Source organism: Nicotiana sylvestris, chromosome 1 (assembly GCF_000393655.2).
Source record: "Nicotiana sylvestris chromosome 1, ASM39365v2, whole genome shotgun sequence".
In the NCBI taxonomy this organism is placed as follows: domain Eukaryota; kingdom Viridiplantae; phylum Streptophyta; class Magnoliopsida; order Solanales; family Solanaceae; genus Nicotiana; species Nicotiana sylvestris.
The window spans coordinates 35,277,721-35,292,727 of NC_091057.1; the positions used below are offsets into that span (position 1 = coordinate 35,277,721).

At 37.0% G+C, this 15,007-nt stretch overlaps 1 protein-coding gene across 6 annotated transcripts; it reads left to right on the forward strand.

The window, feature by feature from the left end:
• The first annotated feature begins 276 nt into the window (after positions 1-276).
• On the forward strand, positions 277-9,913 carry LOC104246571 (uncharacterized). 6 transcript variants are annotated; one of them, XR_011399990.1, is made up of 6 exons: positions 277-713; positions 1,482-1,581; positions 8,716-8,820; positions 8,937-8,993; positions 9,076-9,221; positions 9,392-9,913. XR_011399990.1 is itself a non-coding variant. In XM_070145678.1 (4 exons), the coding sequence occupies exons 1-4, from the start codon at positions 408-410 to the stop codon at positions 9,130-9,132; spliced, it is 525 nt and encodes a 174-aa protein (XP_070001779.1). In that variant the 5' UTR covers positions 277-407; the 3' UTR covers positions 9,133-9,913. The 6 variants fall into 6 exon arrangements, 2 of the variants coding, with proteins under 2 accessions (XP_070001779.1, XP_009800686.1); XR_011399988.1 differs by having other exon boundaries at positions 9,076-9,913; XR_011399983.1 differs by lacking the exon at positions 1,482-1,581 and having other exon boundaries at positions 9,307-9,913.
• The last annotated feature ends 5,094 nt before the right edge of the window (positions 9,914-15,007 follow it).

Genomic DNA, 15,007 nt, shown 5'->3' on the forward strand with positions numbered 1-15,007 from the left:
AGACGTATAGAATAATTCGGTTGTGTTACTTTAAATTATTTCATTAGGAATAAAATAAATTATATATATATATATATAAAATATCATTAAGTTTGGAATAGATTGAAAAAAGTATAGTTCATATGTTTGTGGATTTTTTTTTTTTTTTTATAAGGAAAAAATAAAAAACACGTGAACGTTGACTGGCGCGCTCTTTTACAACTAACGCTCCGAACCAACCCCCCGATCCCCCCGAACCCCCAACACAAACAAATACCAAACCCACCGCCCCAGAGGTATACATATCCATTCGTCTACGCTGTGTCATCCCAGTTAGAGGCCAAAAGAAAAGGCTCCGTTAACAAAGTGATCCTCTCTTCTCAAGATTCTTGATTTTCTAGGCACCCTTTTACTCTCTATATTTTCAAATGACAGAACCCAAAAGCTCCTGTAGTAAAGAATTTTTTGAAGATGGGTTTTGCTCTTCTGATGATAAAGGTGGAATTTTGGAGGATGGAGTTGAAGAAAAAGTGAAAAAGAAGAAGAGGAATCAGCAGAGAATAATTAGTGAAGAAATGGGTGATAATTTGATGAGAGATCCACTAATTTTACTTGGATCAGATATTATGTTGATGATTTTGAGCTGTCTTGACGCACGCAGCGTGGCACTTTCTCTTCTTGTGTCACTTGGTTGGCGTGCTGTTGCTTCTTCTGCTAAGATTTGGAGCTCAAAGGTTGATCTTTATCTTCTTTTTTATGCTTATTACATCACATTAGCCTTCATTTCATGTCAATTAATTAGCAATTTTTGCTTTAAGACTGGGTTAAGAGCTCTCTAATTTTGTTATGCTTTGTGTCATGTGGTTGGTATAAAGTCGCTTTTGTTGGTTTACCACTTGTTTTACAAAATCTTGAGCCGATGATCTATCGGAAACGGCCCCTCTATCTTTTAAGTTCATTTCATGTCAATACTTTGGCAATTTTTTGCTTTAAGACTGGGTTAAGAGCTCTCTAATTTTGCTATACTCTGTGTCCTGTGGTTGGTTGAAGTTGCTTTTATTGATTTACTACTTGTTTTACAAAATCTTGAGCCGAGCGTCCATCGGAAGCAGCCTCTCTACCTTTTAGGTTCATTTCATGTCAATACTTAGGCAATTTTTTGCTTTAAGACGGGGTTAAGAGCTCTCTAATTTTGTTATGCTTTGTGTCCTGTGGTTGGTATAGAGTTGCTTTTATTGATTTACTACTTGTTTTACAAAATCTTGAGCCAACCGTCTATCGGAAACAACCTCTCTACCTTCACCAGGTAGGGTAAGGTTTGCGTACACACTACCTTGCGCAGACCCTACTTGTGGGAGTATGATGAGTTTTTTTGTTTTTTTGTTGTTGTTGTTGTACTTGTCTTACAAAAATTGATATATCAAAGTATGAACTTTTAGTATTTTGGCAATTTTAGGAGTAGCTAACAATTGGATTATTGGTGGGTCAATTTTTGTTTGCAGGTTGTCCTCTGGCCCTTTTTCTAGTTGGTTTATTGGGAAGACGATAAATTGTTGAAGATCAATTATCTCTTTTGTTTCTTGCCCTTAATTGCTTTATCAGGTACTGCAACATGGATTTTTCGAAGAGGTTTCTTTAGATTAAATCTTCTTTTATTGATGAAGAACGTTAAAATCTTCTTTTGACTGTCTCTGCTTGTAAGACAGTGCAAAATTATGTGAAAAAACATTGTCTTGGTGTTTCTCCTTGCCCATTTGATCTAGGAATTTAACTCTGTAAAGAATACACATTGAACTCTCCTAGGTTGATAATTACAATACCACGGACGAATTTTTCTAGGTTAGCGAAAATTCAATCAGCCAGTTGGCAAAAAGTTGAAAAGGAATCTGATTTATTCCATCACGAATCATATAAAGCATATGCTGCCAATACAATCTAATTAGGCTCTTAGCAAGGCGAAGTTTTTAGTTTGGTATATGGACTTCTTAAAGCTGAGTTGAGTTCCCCTTTGCCAACAATCGGCCCGAATTGAACTACCTTTCTCTCTAGTGATTGAAAAATTATGATCGGAATGTCCCAAAAGAACGGTCTAGTTTTTAAGGTATGGGAATAACATTTGAGACCCTAGATTTGGATCCCAGCTATAACACTTGATCTGAGTCCATCTACTTCAGCTTTGGTGGTAGAGTTACTTTTGGTGACATATGTTTGTGGGTTGGACTGGATCAATTGAAGTGCGAGCAAGCTACTTCGTGACTGGGTTATAGTCTGCTATGGAGCACGTAAATCTGAAATGTTCTCGTAGCAAATCACGACACATTACCCATGAGTTTCTACTCTCCTTTTGGGGAGTTCGAGTTGCTTGAACTAATTGTAGTACTTAAGTTGTGAGTTTTAACCAAGCCCAGCTTTTGCTTCTTGGCATTGGGTATTGCAATTCCCATTGCCTTGAGAGCCTTGTTCCAGAATACTGATTGAATATTAGCAATCTTAGTTTGGAGAGTTTCCATTTTGAGACACGTTAGTGTGTTAGGAAGAATTAGAACAATGTAATCCTTTTTTTCTCTTGGGTCCATTTACAGTTCCTGAAAAGTGATATAAGCTTTGCTCAGTATTTGTTGTTCCTCCTGTTACATGTTAATAATCCGGAGTTCATCTTCTCTAAATTGATGTTATCATTTGCCATCTGTTCTCGTAAAAAGTTCATCTGTTCTCTCTCTTCTTTCTTAAGCTCTCAGGCACACTCCCCGAGGAGCCTGAGAACAAGGAATTCTGAGAATCCATAAACACCATTAGCACGCCGATCAAGCTCCGACCACCCCTCTGAAAATAGCTCCGATAAAATACCCCCCACGCGCAGCCAGTCTCCGACAAGAAAAATGCCACGCGCCGGCGCGTGAGCACAATTCCGACCACTTTTCAAAAAAATTCTTTTGGACAGCACAATCACTGGGGAATTCTGACCACAACCATACAATCCTTTCTGAATTCCGACAACTTTTATTTTTTCCGGTGGCAGGAACCCTCCAGATTTCTGGTTCCTCTTTCCTCTTTCCTTTTCGAGCTTTCTAGCTCACTGGGATAACTTCCAAACAACCTTTAAATTTCATAAGCTGAGCAGCTGGTTAGTACAATATGGGAGACAACAGGATATATTTCAACGCAGGATTCAAATCTTTCGACATCACCAGATGGAACTCTAACAAAGACACATGGTTTGAATGGGTTGAGAGAAGTCGCAACATGATGAGAAGATCATCCATGGGCAGAAAGGCAATGGAATGGATCTGCTTTGCACTTAAAGAAGCCTCGACAGATCAAAACAATCTAGTGAAGAGATGGAAGTACAAGGAGCAAATGACAGAACATTTATGTACTAGGAAATTTAACGCTCATGGAAGATATATGAGTATTCTGTCACTGAAGGGAGAAGGGAGGTCAGTGATAATACTCCCAGAGTTAACTCTGAACTCTGGCTGGAAAGACATAGCAGCTAAGATAGAAAGATTCATTTATCAGACCACCAGGCTGAATTCCATAGTACCATCCAGAAACACTGTGGAAAATCTCCCTTATGCCCAAGTAGTTAAGGAGAGTAAATGGTAGTCCAATACCCTTCGAGAGGCAAGGGTTAACACGAACAATGGGGAAATCTCTGTTATGGAACCTACTGGAGGAGAGGACACAGGCCTACTAAAAAGATGCATTATCGGGTCTTTTGGGAAAGAAATCAATGAGAGACCCACTTTAGCAGACATAAGGCGATGGGCTAGTGCTTCATGGAACAAAGCATATGGAGTAAACATATACGAAATGACAGGAAACATGTTTCTTTTTGAATTTCCAAACAGATTCATGGCAGAGCAGATTGTGCAAGGAGAATGGAGATGGAAAAAGTTCAAGCTTCATCTGGAATGGTGGAATCATACTGTCGGTTGCATTCCAAACTCACAAATTGAGGAAACATGCTGGATTAGAGCCATGGGGATTCCTTTACATCTATGGTCACAAAAGATCTTCAAAGAAATAGGAGATCTCTGTGGGGGATGGTTAGCTACAGAAGAAGAAACTGATCTCAAAAACCATCTTAAGTGGGCAAGAATCAAAATTGTTGGTGATGGCAGAAAGACTCCCAATGAGGTTGGGATTGAAAGAGACGGTACCAAATTTTTCATCCCAATCTGGGCTGAAAGAAAGACACGGTATGAGCTAAACACTGGTAAAGGAAAGGCAAGTGGACAATTTACACAAGGTTCAACTTCGATGAATCAGAGCAGTAAAATGTCAAAAATCAAGCTGAAATCCTATGACCCCGATATGGCTGCACAAGTCATTTTTAATGACCTCTCGTGTGAGATCTCTGATGATACTGGGCTGAAGCCTTATATCGAGGAAATGGGAGGACCTTCTTACTCGGGGGCAAAAAAGTCCTCTCCAGGGGATCAAACCCCTAATGTGAATCTTGAAAGTATGCAAAGGAAACACTTACCAGTTGCAGTCAGCCAGAAGGCGGAGTAGATTTAGCAAGATTGGAACAGAAGGAAGGGGAGCAAAGCATAAACTCAAAGATGGGGAATGATCATGTGGGAAGTGCTTTGGAACATCTAAAGCAATTTAGCTCTATTCAAGAGTGGGAAATCGAGGAGGTGAATCCTATAGCAGTTCAGCAACACAATCCATTATTGGATAAAGACATGGATGCAACAATATGGGTCCATCAAAATATGATCAAATTGGGGAAAATGTTTGGAGTAGATTTCCAAGGACATGAAGAAGAAGCACTGGAATTGTTAATGCAAATTGACAGCTGCAGACAGGTTAGAAGGGTGGAGACAGAGTTGGAGGTGAAGAAACAAAGATTCAAAGGATCACTGGAATTAAAAAGGTTAACTTCTTTTGATGTCAAATTCAAGAGTGACGGGAAAAGGAGTAGGGGAAGAGATCTATCAATCATTTCTATATGATGATCAAAGTAATTTCCTGGAATGTAAGGGGATTAAACGATAAGAAGAAAAGGGAGATAATAAAAAGTCAAGTGCAGAATTGGAGGGCAGACATTATATGCATGCAAGAAACAAAAGTCGATGGGGATATCGAGGAAATAGTCAGGCAAATATGGGGTGGTAGATGGGTGAGGTATGCAAGTTTAGAAGCTAGCGGCACGAGAGGGGGAATTTTGTTGTTATGGGATTGCAGAGTATGGAAAGGGGAGGTGTTACAGACTGGTGCATACACTTTGTCGTGCAAGTTTGACGCTCTTCTACAGAATTTTCAATGTCACATAACAGGAGTGTATGCTCCAAATTGTAGAATAGAAAGGAAAAAAGTATGGAGAGAAATTGGTGCAGTGAGGGGATTGATGGAAGGTCCTTGGGCGGTTTGTGGCGATTTTAACGTTACAAGGTACCCTTCTGAAAAACGGGAATGTTCAAGGAGGTCCAGAGCGATGGTGGAGTTTTCGGATTTTATAGAAGATATGGAGTTGATAGATCTTCGACTTGAAGGAGGAAGCTATACTTGGTTCAAAGGGGACAATCATACAACGGCTTCAAGAATTGATAGATTTCTCATTTCAGAAGAATGGGATGTAAGGTTCAGAAACATCAAGCAAACTATCCAACAAAGGTTGATTTCGGACCATTCACCTGTGGCTCTAGACTATGGTGCGTGGGAACAAGCTAAATCATACTTTAAGTTTGAAAATTGGTGGCTGAATGTGGAAGGTTTTGAGGACAGAATTAAAGAGTGGTGGGGATCTTTTGAATTCTCAGGAAGACCTGATTACATTTTAGCTTGCAAGCTAAAAGCTCTCAAGGGCAAGCTAAAAGGATGGAGCAGAAGTTACGAAGGCAATTTGGGACTGCAGAAATCAAAATTGCTAAGTCAACTAGCAGATTTTGAGACAACGCAACAACTAAGAGCGTTGACAGAGGAGGAATCAGTCAGGAAAGCAGCTACTCTAATGGAGATTGAGGTGCAACTCAAGAATGAAGAAATTGCATGGAGACAAAAATCAAGAGCTTTGTGGCTCAAAGAAGGGGATAGGAATACAAATTTTTTCCATCGGACTGCAAATGCACGCAAGAGAAACAACATTGACCAAATAATGATTCGACATGAAGTAATCGAGGATCCAGAAAGAATAGAGAACGAGATCATTGAATTCTACAAGGAGCTATACACAGAACCTGAACAGTGGAGACCAACAGTCAATTTCGAAAATAGTTCAAGCATTTCTGAATCGGAAAGGGAGTCTTTACAGAGTAACTTTGAGGAACAAGAAGTGCTGAGCAGTCTGAAGATGTGTGCAAGTGACAAGGCTCCAGGTCCAGATGGATACACAATGGGTTTTTTCAGAAAGTGTTGGGACATTTTGAAGGAAGATATCATGGCGGCTTTTAACAACTTTCATTCACAGGAGATGTTTGAGAAAAGCTTCAATGCAACATATATAGCCTTGATTCCAAAGAAGACAGGTGCGAAAGAATTGAGAGATTTCAGACCGATCAGTCTGATAGGGAGCTTCTACAAACTGCTCTCAAAAGTCTTAACTGAAAGACTTAGGGTGGTTGGGAAAATTGTCGATGCTCAACAAATGGCGTTCATCAAAGGAAGACAAATAATTGATGCAATGATGATTGCTAATGAAGCTGTGGACTCAAGAATAAAAAAGAAAGAACCTGGAATCTTATAAAAATTGGATATCGAGAAGGCCTATGATCATGTGAACTGGAGCTTCCTACTAAGAATGTTAGAACAAATGGGTTTTGGGCAAAAATGGATTAGATGGATGAAATTTTGCATATCTACTGTGAAATTCTCCATTCTTATAAATGGATGTCCTAAAGGTTATTTTCATTCACACAGAGGTCTCAGACAAGGTGATCCTTTATCTCCCTTTCTATTCATCATAGCCATGGAAGGATTGAACAACATGATCAAAACGGCTAAAGTCAGTGGATGGGTTAAAGGCTTTGAGGTAAACAGGAGTGGGGCTAACAATCTAGAGATCACACATCTCCAATATGCTGATGATACTCTAGTCTTCTGTGATGCTGAAAAAGACCAACTTAGATTCTTAAGGATCATTTTGATTTTATTTGAGGGAGTATCAGGATTACACATTAACTGGAGAAAGAGCAATATTTTTCCCATTAATGAAGTTAACAACATGGGGCATCTGGCTCAGATATTTGGAGGAGAAGTTGGGTCCCTCCCAACTGTTTACCTTGGGTTGCCTCTTGGTGCAAGATCCAAATCAAAAGAAATCTGGAATTCAGTCATAGAAAAGTGTGAGAAGAAGTTGTCAAGATGGAAATCGCAATACCTATCATTGGGGGGTAGGCTAGTTCTAATCAACTCAGTATTAGACTCTCTACCTACTTACATGATGTCTTTGTTCCCAATTCCAGCAGGCATTTTACAGAGATTGGACAAACTCCGAAGAACATTCCTTTGGCAAGGCAATAAGGAGAAAAAGGTCTTCCATTTAGTCAATTGGAAGACGCTAACAATGGATAAAAAACAAGGTGGATTGGGGATAAGGAATTTGAAGAACCAAAGCAAGGCTCTTAGAATTAAATGGTTATGGAAGTACTCTAAAGAACCCCAATCTTTATGGGCCAAAGTGATCAAAGCAAAGTATGGTGAAGAAAACAACTGGGTGTCAAAAAAAGTCAGAACATCATATGGAGTAAGTGTGTGGAAATCCATCAGAGAACTTTGGCCAATAATGAAGAATCACTCCTCCATAAGAGTGAACAACGGAAGGAACACATCATTTTGGAATGATAACTGGTTAGGAATTGGAAGCTTAAAGGAAAGATACCCAGATATGTTCGGTTTAGCACAAAACCAGCATAAGACAGTAGCTGATATGAGGAGTTGTCAAGGATGGGAAATAGCTCTAAGAAGACAGCTGAATGACTGGGAGATAACAAGATTAACTGACCTCTACAAAGAGCTGGAAGCATTTACAGGATTACAGGAAGGGTTGGATTCAATATGGTGGAAGAGGCACAACAGAGGGGTTTACCGAGTGAAGGATGCATATAAGATTTTGAATCATAATAATCAACAGGTTGACACATGGCCTTGGAAACATATATGGAAAACAAAGATTCCATACAAGGTAGCTTGCTTCACTTGGCTACTAGCAAATGAGGCGGTTTTAACCCAGGATAATCTCATAAAAAGGGGAATTTCTCCGTGTTCAAGATGTTTTCTGTGTGGGAAAAATGTAGAAACTGTCAACCATTTGTTTCTACATTGCAAGATTACAGACCAACTATGGAAAATCTTTATTAGTCTTAGGGGTATTTCATGGTCAATGCCATACAGGATTAAAGATGTCATTTATAGCTGGGAAGAAGCTGGAGCTGAAGCAACTAGCAGAGATAGATGGAGGACTGTTCCGGCCTGTATTTGATGGACAGTCTGGAGGGAAAGGAACACTAGATGTTTTGAAGACAGAAGCAATCCACTGCAGAAGATAAAACTCAATTGTATTCTTCTATTTTGTTTTTGGTGCAAACAGATGTACACAGAAGATACATTGACAATCATAGACATACTAGGATCCTGCTAGGTCTCAAATTAGAATATCTACAAATTCTCTCAATGTAAATTTGGTTTTCAGTGCAACCTATGTACTGATATTTATAATAATCAAGTCATGTGCACATTTAATTACAAATTCTCTGAAAGATCAATGACTTCTTGTGCATCTCTTTGTAGTGCGAAGAATTATGGCATGACAAAGCACATTTACCTCGGGTAGCGAAAATGAATGGATTGTCAAAGTTAGCTGCTTACTCATTGTCGGTAATGGATGGTGAACGTGTGAGTATTACTATTCTCTCGGTCTTTAGCACTAACATATATAAAATCATTTTCTTAATCATTATTCTTTTTGGTTCATCTGATCCGACTTCTTTTTCATACATCATGTATCTTAGAAGCGAGTAACAAAGGAGGATTTATGTGATCATGCGTGGGAGTTCCATTTCACCGAGGTATGAACTGAAGTGCTTATTTCATATTTATCCTTTCTAAGTCTTACCTGGATTTACTTACTAATTTAAAATCCATGACTAGGCATTATCCAACCCCATGTATGTCATGCATGGCTGCAGCTTGCACCAAATGAGTTAGTAGAACGTGTACGTGCTTGAAAACACTTAAATGTGGGCAACTGCTGTCCAAACGTCCAATTTTTTATGATCTAGCTTTGCAAGTGGTTGGTAAGAAATTAAAATGGTTACTTTCTTTCGTCATTTCTTTCCACTGCTCAAAATATTTACTGCTTTTATTAATGTTCCTGGTCAGTTTCATAGGGCTTCTCTTCCTTTCCCTAGTTTCCTGTCTTAAGCATAATCATTATGTGAGACGCGACCTAATAGAGACTCCTCAGGATGCTCCGGAATATTGGCGAATGCTCGACCCCTACTGGAACGGAACAGGACCTCCTTTGCGCCGTTATTTCCTTCCAGATGGAAGTCAGACTGCTGAACCAGATGACAAGGTATGGGGTGGTCATGAGTCTTGCTACTCCATAGTAACTAGCTTGCTTGCGGATGGGAAAATACGACAACACTATGTGAGGATTAACCGTTGGCCACCGATGTATGTTACAAGGAAGGAGGATTGGAGCTGGGAAATCTCTAACAACTTGTGTATCTATAGGAGCATCCCTGATGCTGACAAAGAAGAAGGAACAGGACCTTTGTTTCTACTTTACTAGCCTCTGCTTTTGAATGTAGTAATATGTAATTTTTTGAAGCAAAACTATGGATACACTTGTTTTGTCTTCTGTAATTTCAATAGAGTTTGTGTTTCTTAGATGCAGTTTGGAAATTTTACAAGAAGTCATTTTGCAGTGTACTCTTTAGACATGATGTTGAGTTTTGGGCTTCTTTAAACTATAATTTCTTGATATTAAGTCTTCCAACTTTTAATTCTTGCTACTTTCTAGGATTTAAGTGAAAAAAATGTATGGATAAGACGCATGTCATGGTGTGACAAAGACACGTGATGTAGGTAAGTTTTTTCCAGTGTGAAAGTTCGCCTAATACTTACTTCATCGCCTTGAAATTGGTTATTTGGAGGTCTCTTTAGTTTGGATTATCAAAATTTCTTCTAATTATGTAAAAATGATATCAGAGAAGTTACCACAATTTACTTTTTGTTATAAAATAAAGACCGTAAAGTAAAGACAAGTATAGAGCACAATTTACTTTTTGTTATAAAATAAAGACCGTAAAGTAAAGACAAGTATAGAGAGAAACTGATATATTATTCGAATTTAAACTTATGTACATTATGAACTGAAATCTCTTCTATTTATAGAAGACTGCAAGCTGCTATGTAAGCTGCTACTGCAAACTGCTGTGTAAGCTGCTATCATACCATATATAGATAATCTTCTACTGGGGGTAATGTTTATCCATAACGGAGTACTGAAAGAATAAGCTCATTGTACCCGGTATGGATAATCTTCTACCGGGGATAATATTTATCCATAACGGAGTATCGAAAGGATAAGCTTATTATACCCCGTATGGATAATCTTCTACCGAGAGTAATGTTTATCCATAACGGAGTATCGAAAATTATACCTTTTATGTATAATCTTCTATCGAGGATAATGTTTATCCATAACCGGGTACCGAAGTGATAAGCTTCTTCAGGAGGCTTATTTCCAATAGAGTACTAAATAGATAAACATATTTACGACGGAGTCTATAGATATAGATAAGCTTCTTCGGGAAGCTTATTTACAACAGGGTACTAAATAAACAACCATAATATAATATATTTATAACACTCCCCCTTGGATGTTCATTAAAAGATAATGTGACTCATTAAAATCTTACTAGGAAAAATCACGTGGGAAAAAAAATCCTAGTAAAGGAAAAAGAGTACACATATTTAGTAATACGCATTGCTAGGTGGCTCATTAAAAACCTTGTAAGGAAAACCCCATGGGAAAAAACCTTAGTAAGGAAAAAAGAGTGCATCGCGTATTTTACTCCCCCTGATGAAAACCTTGTTTCAAATATTTGAGTCTCCGCATTCTAATCTTGTATCTGCATAACCAATACGATCTGCACATTTGTTAGCATTAGCAAGATACATAAATTCATAACAATTGCACTGAGATAGAGTATTTCAGGATCACGGAGTTCCTCATCCTCTTCTGGAGGTCAGAACGGATCTTTATTCACTTCAAGTGATCAAACACCCATTGGTGTACTTAATGGGTACTCTTTGTCCATGTAAAAGCGTTTAATAACCCTTTCTGCATAGGCAAATTGATGGATAAAGATCTCGTCTGCTAAATATTCAATTTGCAGACCAAAGACAATTTTTTATTTTTCCAAGATCTTTCATCTCAAATTCTTTCTTAAGATATTCAATTACCTTTTTGGAGCTCTTCTGGAGTTCCAACAAGATTTATGTCATCAACATAAACAGCAAATATAACAAATTATGATAACATTTTCTTTATAAAAACACATGGACAAATAACATCATTTATGTAAACTTCTTTCAGCAAATATTTACTAAGGCGATTATACCACAAGAGTACATTTTTTCAAGACTTTGAATTATATGCTTTAGGCATTTTAAATCCTTCAAGGATCTCCATATAAATTTAATCAAATAAGTCATATAGGTTATGACTTGTATCTAAATGGTATGACATCTTCAAGTGTCTGGACTGTTGGTCCGATCCTCACAATCTTTTATAATATTGTGCACTATATCGTATCAAATATATCGTCAACGATCATTTTGTATCAGTTCCTAAGCGCCATAACTTGTTGAGATCTCATCACTTTTTTTATTTTCAGATACCTGAACTTCTTCTGGAGTTTCATGAAATGTTATGTCTTGGGCTCTTCTAGAGCTCATTTCCTCTTCATTATGATCATTTTGATAATTAGTTCTTGTCATTTTTCAAGGATTGTTACCTTTGGAACCGATTGGTCTACCACGCTTCATGCGTATAGTACACTTTATCCTTCAGGGACTTTAATTTTAATAGGAGCATTTACAACTGAAATATGATATTTAATTTTGGATCAGCAAATGCTTCTCGCATTTGATTTGAATTATCTTCTGAGTGAGGATCATAATAATGATAATTTGATTTATATAACATATTTTTCAGCTGTTTATTTTATCCCCCAAATGTTAGAAAAACTAACATATATCCCCAATGTTCTTTGAGAAACATATCTTTGTGTATTGTGGTAGAGAAATTAAACATATACCACACATCAAAAGATAGTAAAAATATTTGATTTCTTATCCTAAACCAATTGTTAGGGGAAGACTTTATCATATATTGTTGGTCTGATGCATACAAGTGTTGTTGTATGTTAGTTAGAATATCTTAGACCAACACATGAAGTTTTGTTCTCATAAGCAATAGTTTAACCATTAGTAGGAGGTATTCAATGCTAAACTAGCTTGGATATAAACCAACATTATCAAGATGAACTGTCTTGATTTAATAATCTGAAAGTTATGCTCTTAATTGATAAAATCAATCTCAAATACCAAACTGCATGTTGACAATAAACATACATGTAACCATCTTATATATGCATCTATAAGTGGTTCACATGATAGGTGAATGGGCCCATATTCACCTTTTATATATTCCAGAATTCAGGGATCTTAGTCCCAACTTTAGCCGGTATAATATTATGAGAACAAGCAGCACAAGAGAATTCTTGAATAATCTTCTGGTTCTTCAGTATATGCTTATCAGAATTCTCAAATAGCTCATTTAAAAATGGCAAATGAAAACTTCAAGTTTCACAATCATAAACTTTTGCATTAGTAAACTTCTGATTTACTATGATATATGATGTAGTACAAATTGAAGAATAAGGCGGGTAACTTCTCACACACATATTATCTTACCCCCTATGATTGTGAAAACATAAAGATTTTCAATCTTCCAATCATTTGTAGCATCAATATGATAGCCACTTGTATTAGTAAACTTCAGGTTTACTGCAACATATGTTTTGACCATAATCATATAATATGAATGACATGTTTTTATATAAAATCTTCAAGAGCCTTCATTTATTATCCACAATCTAATATTTATCGAAAACTACTAGTGTCATGTGTCTTCTAGGCAAACAATTAGCTCTTCAGGAGTTATTGATACATTTTGTACTATCAAATATTTCTCATACACTTCTGGTATCATGAGAGAAAATCACAATCAAATAAACAATGTAAAGCAATTGTTAAGCACAAGAAAACTCTTCTTCATAATATTTTCCTACTTCATGAGCCAATTTCAATTGTGTTTCTTCTTCAGGAGCAAATTTAAAATACGAAATATTGAGTATATATTCTCTCAATTATATTACCTCTTCTGGAGGTGAATTGTAATATATTCACATCAAGAGCGCGTTCATATTTACCAGATTTATTAATATTGTCACATTCACTTCAGGGAATGGATTAATATTATCAAAAGTTCTCATCCTTCAGGAAATCGAACATAATTATCTGAATGCGCATTAATCATATCAAATTGTGATGCCTCAATCTCTTTTAAAATATTTACTACTTCAAGAGCAAATCGAGGCGTGCATTTAATATAGAGAATATTTATGTAGCTTATCTTCAATTGTAACCATAGAAAGCCTAAATTATCACTTCTGGCGATCATAGGCATATACCACTTCTGGTGGTTAACAAAATATAATTACAATGAGATATACGAAATATAACCACTTCTGGTGGTTGTATATTTCTTGCAAACTCTACTAGAGTTTAAGTTGATCTAATAATGTTATCCATATTCTTCAAAATGACATAAATAAGATATATTATAGTAAACATCATTATCAAATCATAATTTTTCTTTATGTACAACAATTACATAAACATACTATCTATTACAAACAACAAAAATTAAAATATTTACATTTCTACATATTCATCACTGAATGACTTGTTTCTCCTTCTGGGAGTACAAGGTAATCAACTACATCCAAATGCATGAAGTCTAAATTATCTTCAGAAATACAATTTGCTTCAGCATTTTTCTCTGTCTTCTTTAGGGAGGCTTGATAAAGCTCAACCAGGTGCTTTGGCGTACGACAGGTACGTGACCGGTGCCCTTTTCCTCTACATCTATAACATGCATTTTCTGTATTTGGTGTTTGCACCGCTTCATGCTTCTGTTCCTTCCTTTTCCACTGCTAGTGGTGAGGGGTCTTTGGTGCATTATTATTATCATGATTAAAATTTCTTCCCCGACCACGGCCATAACCACGACTGGGGCCACGACTTCTTCCACGTCTAGCTTGGTGGAAGTTCGTCTCATTCACTTCAAGGAATGGACAAGAACCAATAGGTCGGTTTTTATGGTTTTTCATTAATAGCCCATTATGTTGCTCGGCTATAAGAAGATGTGAGATAAGTTCAAAATACTTTTTAAATCTCATCTCTCGATATTTCTGCTGCAGGAGCATATTCGAGGCATGAAAAGTGGTGAAAATTTTCTCCAACATATCATGATAAGTACTATTATCACCACATAATTTCAATTGGAAAATAATTCTGAACATAGCAGAACTATATTCACTTATAGATTTAAAATCTTGTAGCCTTAGATGAATCCAATCATAACATGCCTATGGAAAAACGACCATCTTCAAGTGGTCATATCTATCTTTCAAATTATTCCATAGTATGTCTGGATCTTTAATAGTGAGATATTCCATTTTCAGACCCTCATCAAGGTGATGGAGTAGGAATATCATTGCTTTGGCACTGTCTTTGTTTAATGCCTGATTTTTATCCTTGATGGTGTCTGCCAGACCCATCGCATCAAGATGGATTTCAGCATCAAACACCCAAGACATGTAGCATTTGCCTGATATATCCAGGGCTACAAATTCAAGTTTAGAAAGATTTGACATTATATAGAAAAAGAAAGTTCGTACCTCGGGTACTTTTAAAGTATTTGCTCGAGATGGCCGAGTCC

Coding starts and splice junctions, on each gene's coding strand:
- LOC104246571 (XM_009802384.2), top strand. CDS start 408: ATGACAGAACCCAAAAGCTCCTGTAGTAAAGAATTTTTTGAAGATGGG. Junction 714..8,715: donor CTAAGATTTGGAGCTCAAAG/GTTGATCTTTAT, acceptor ATCTCTTTGTAG/TGCGAAGAATTATGGCATGA. Junction 8,821..8,936: donor CGGTAATGGATGGTGAACGT/GTGAGTATTACT, acceptor CATGTATCTTAG/AAGCGAGTAACAAAGGAGGA.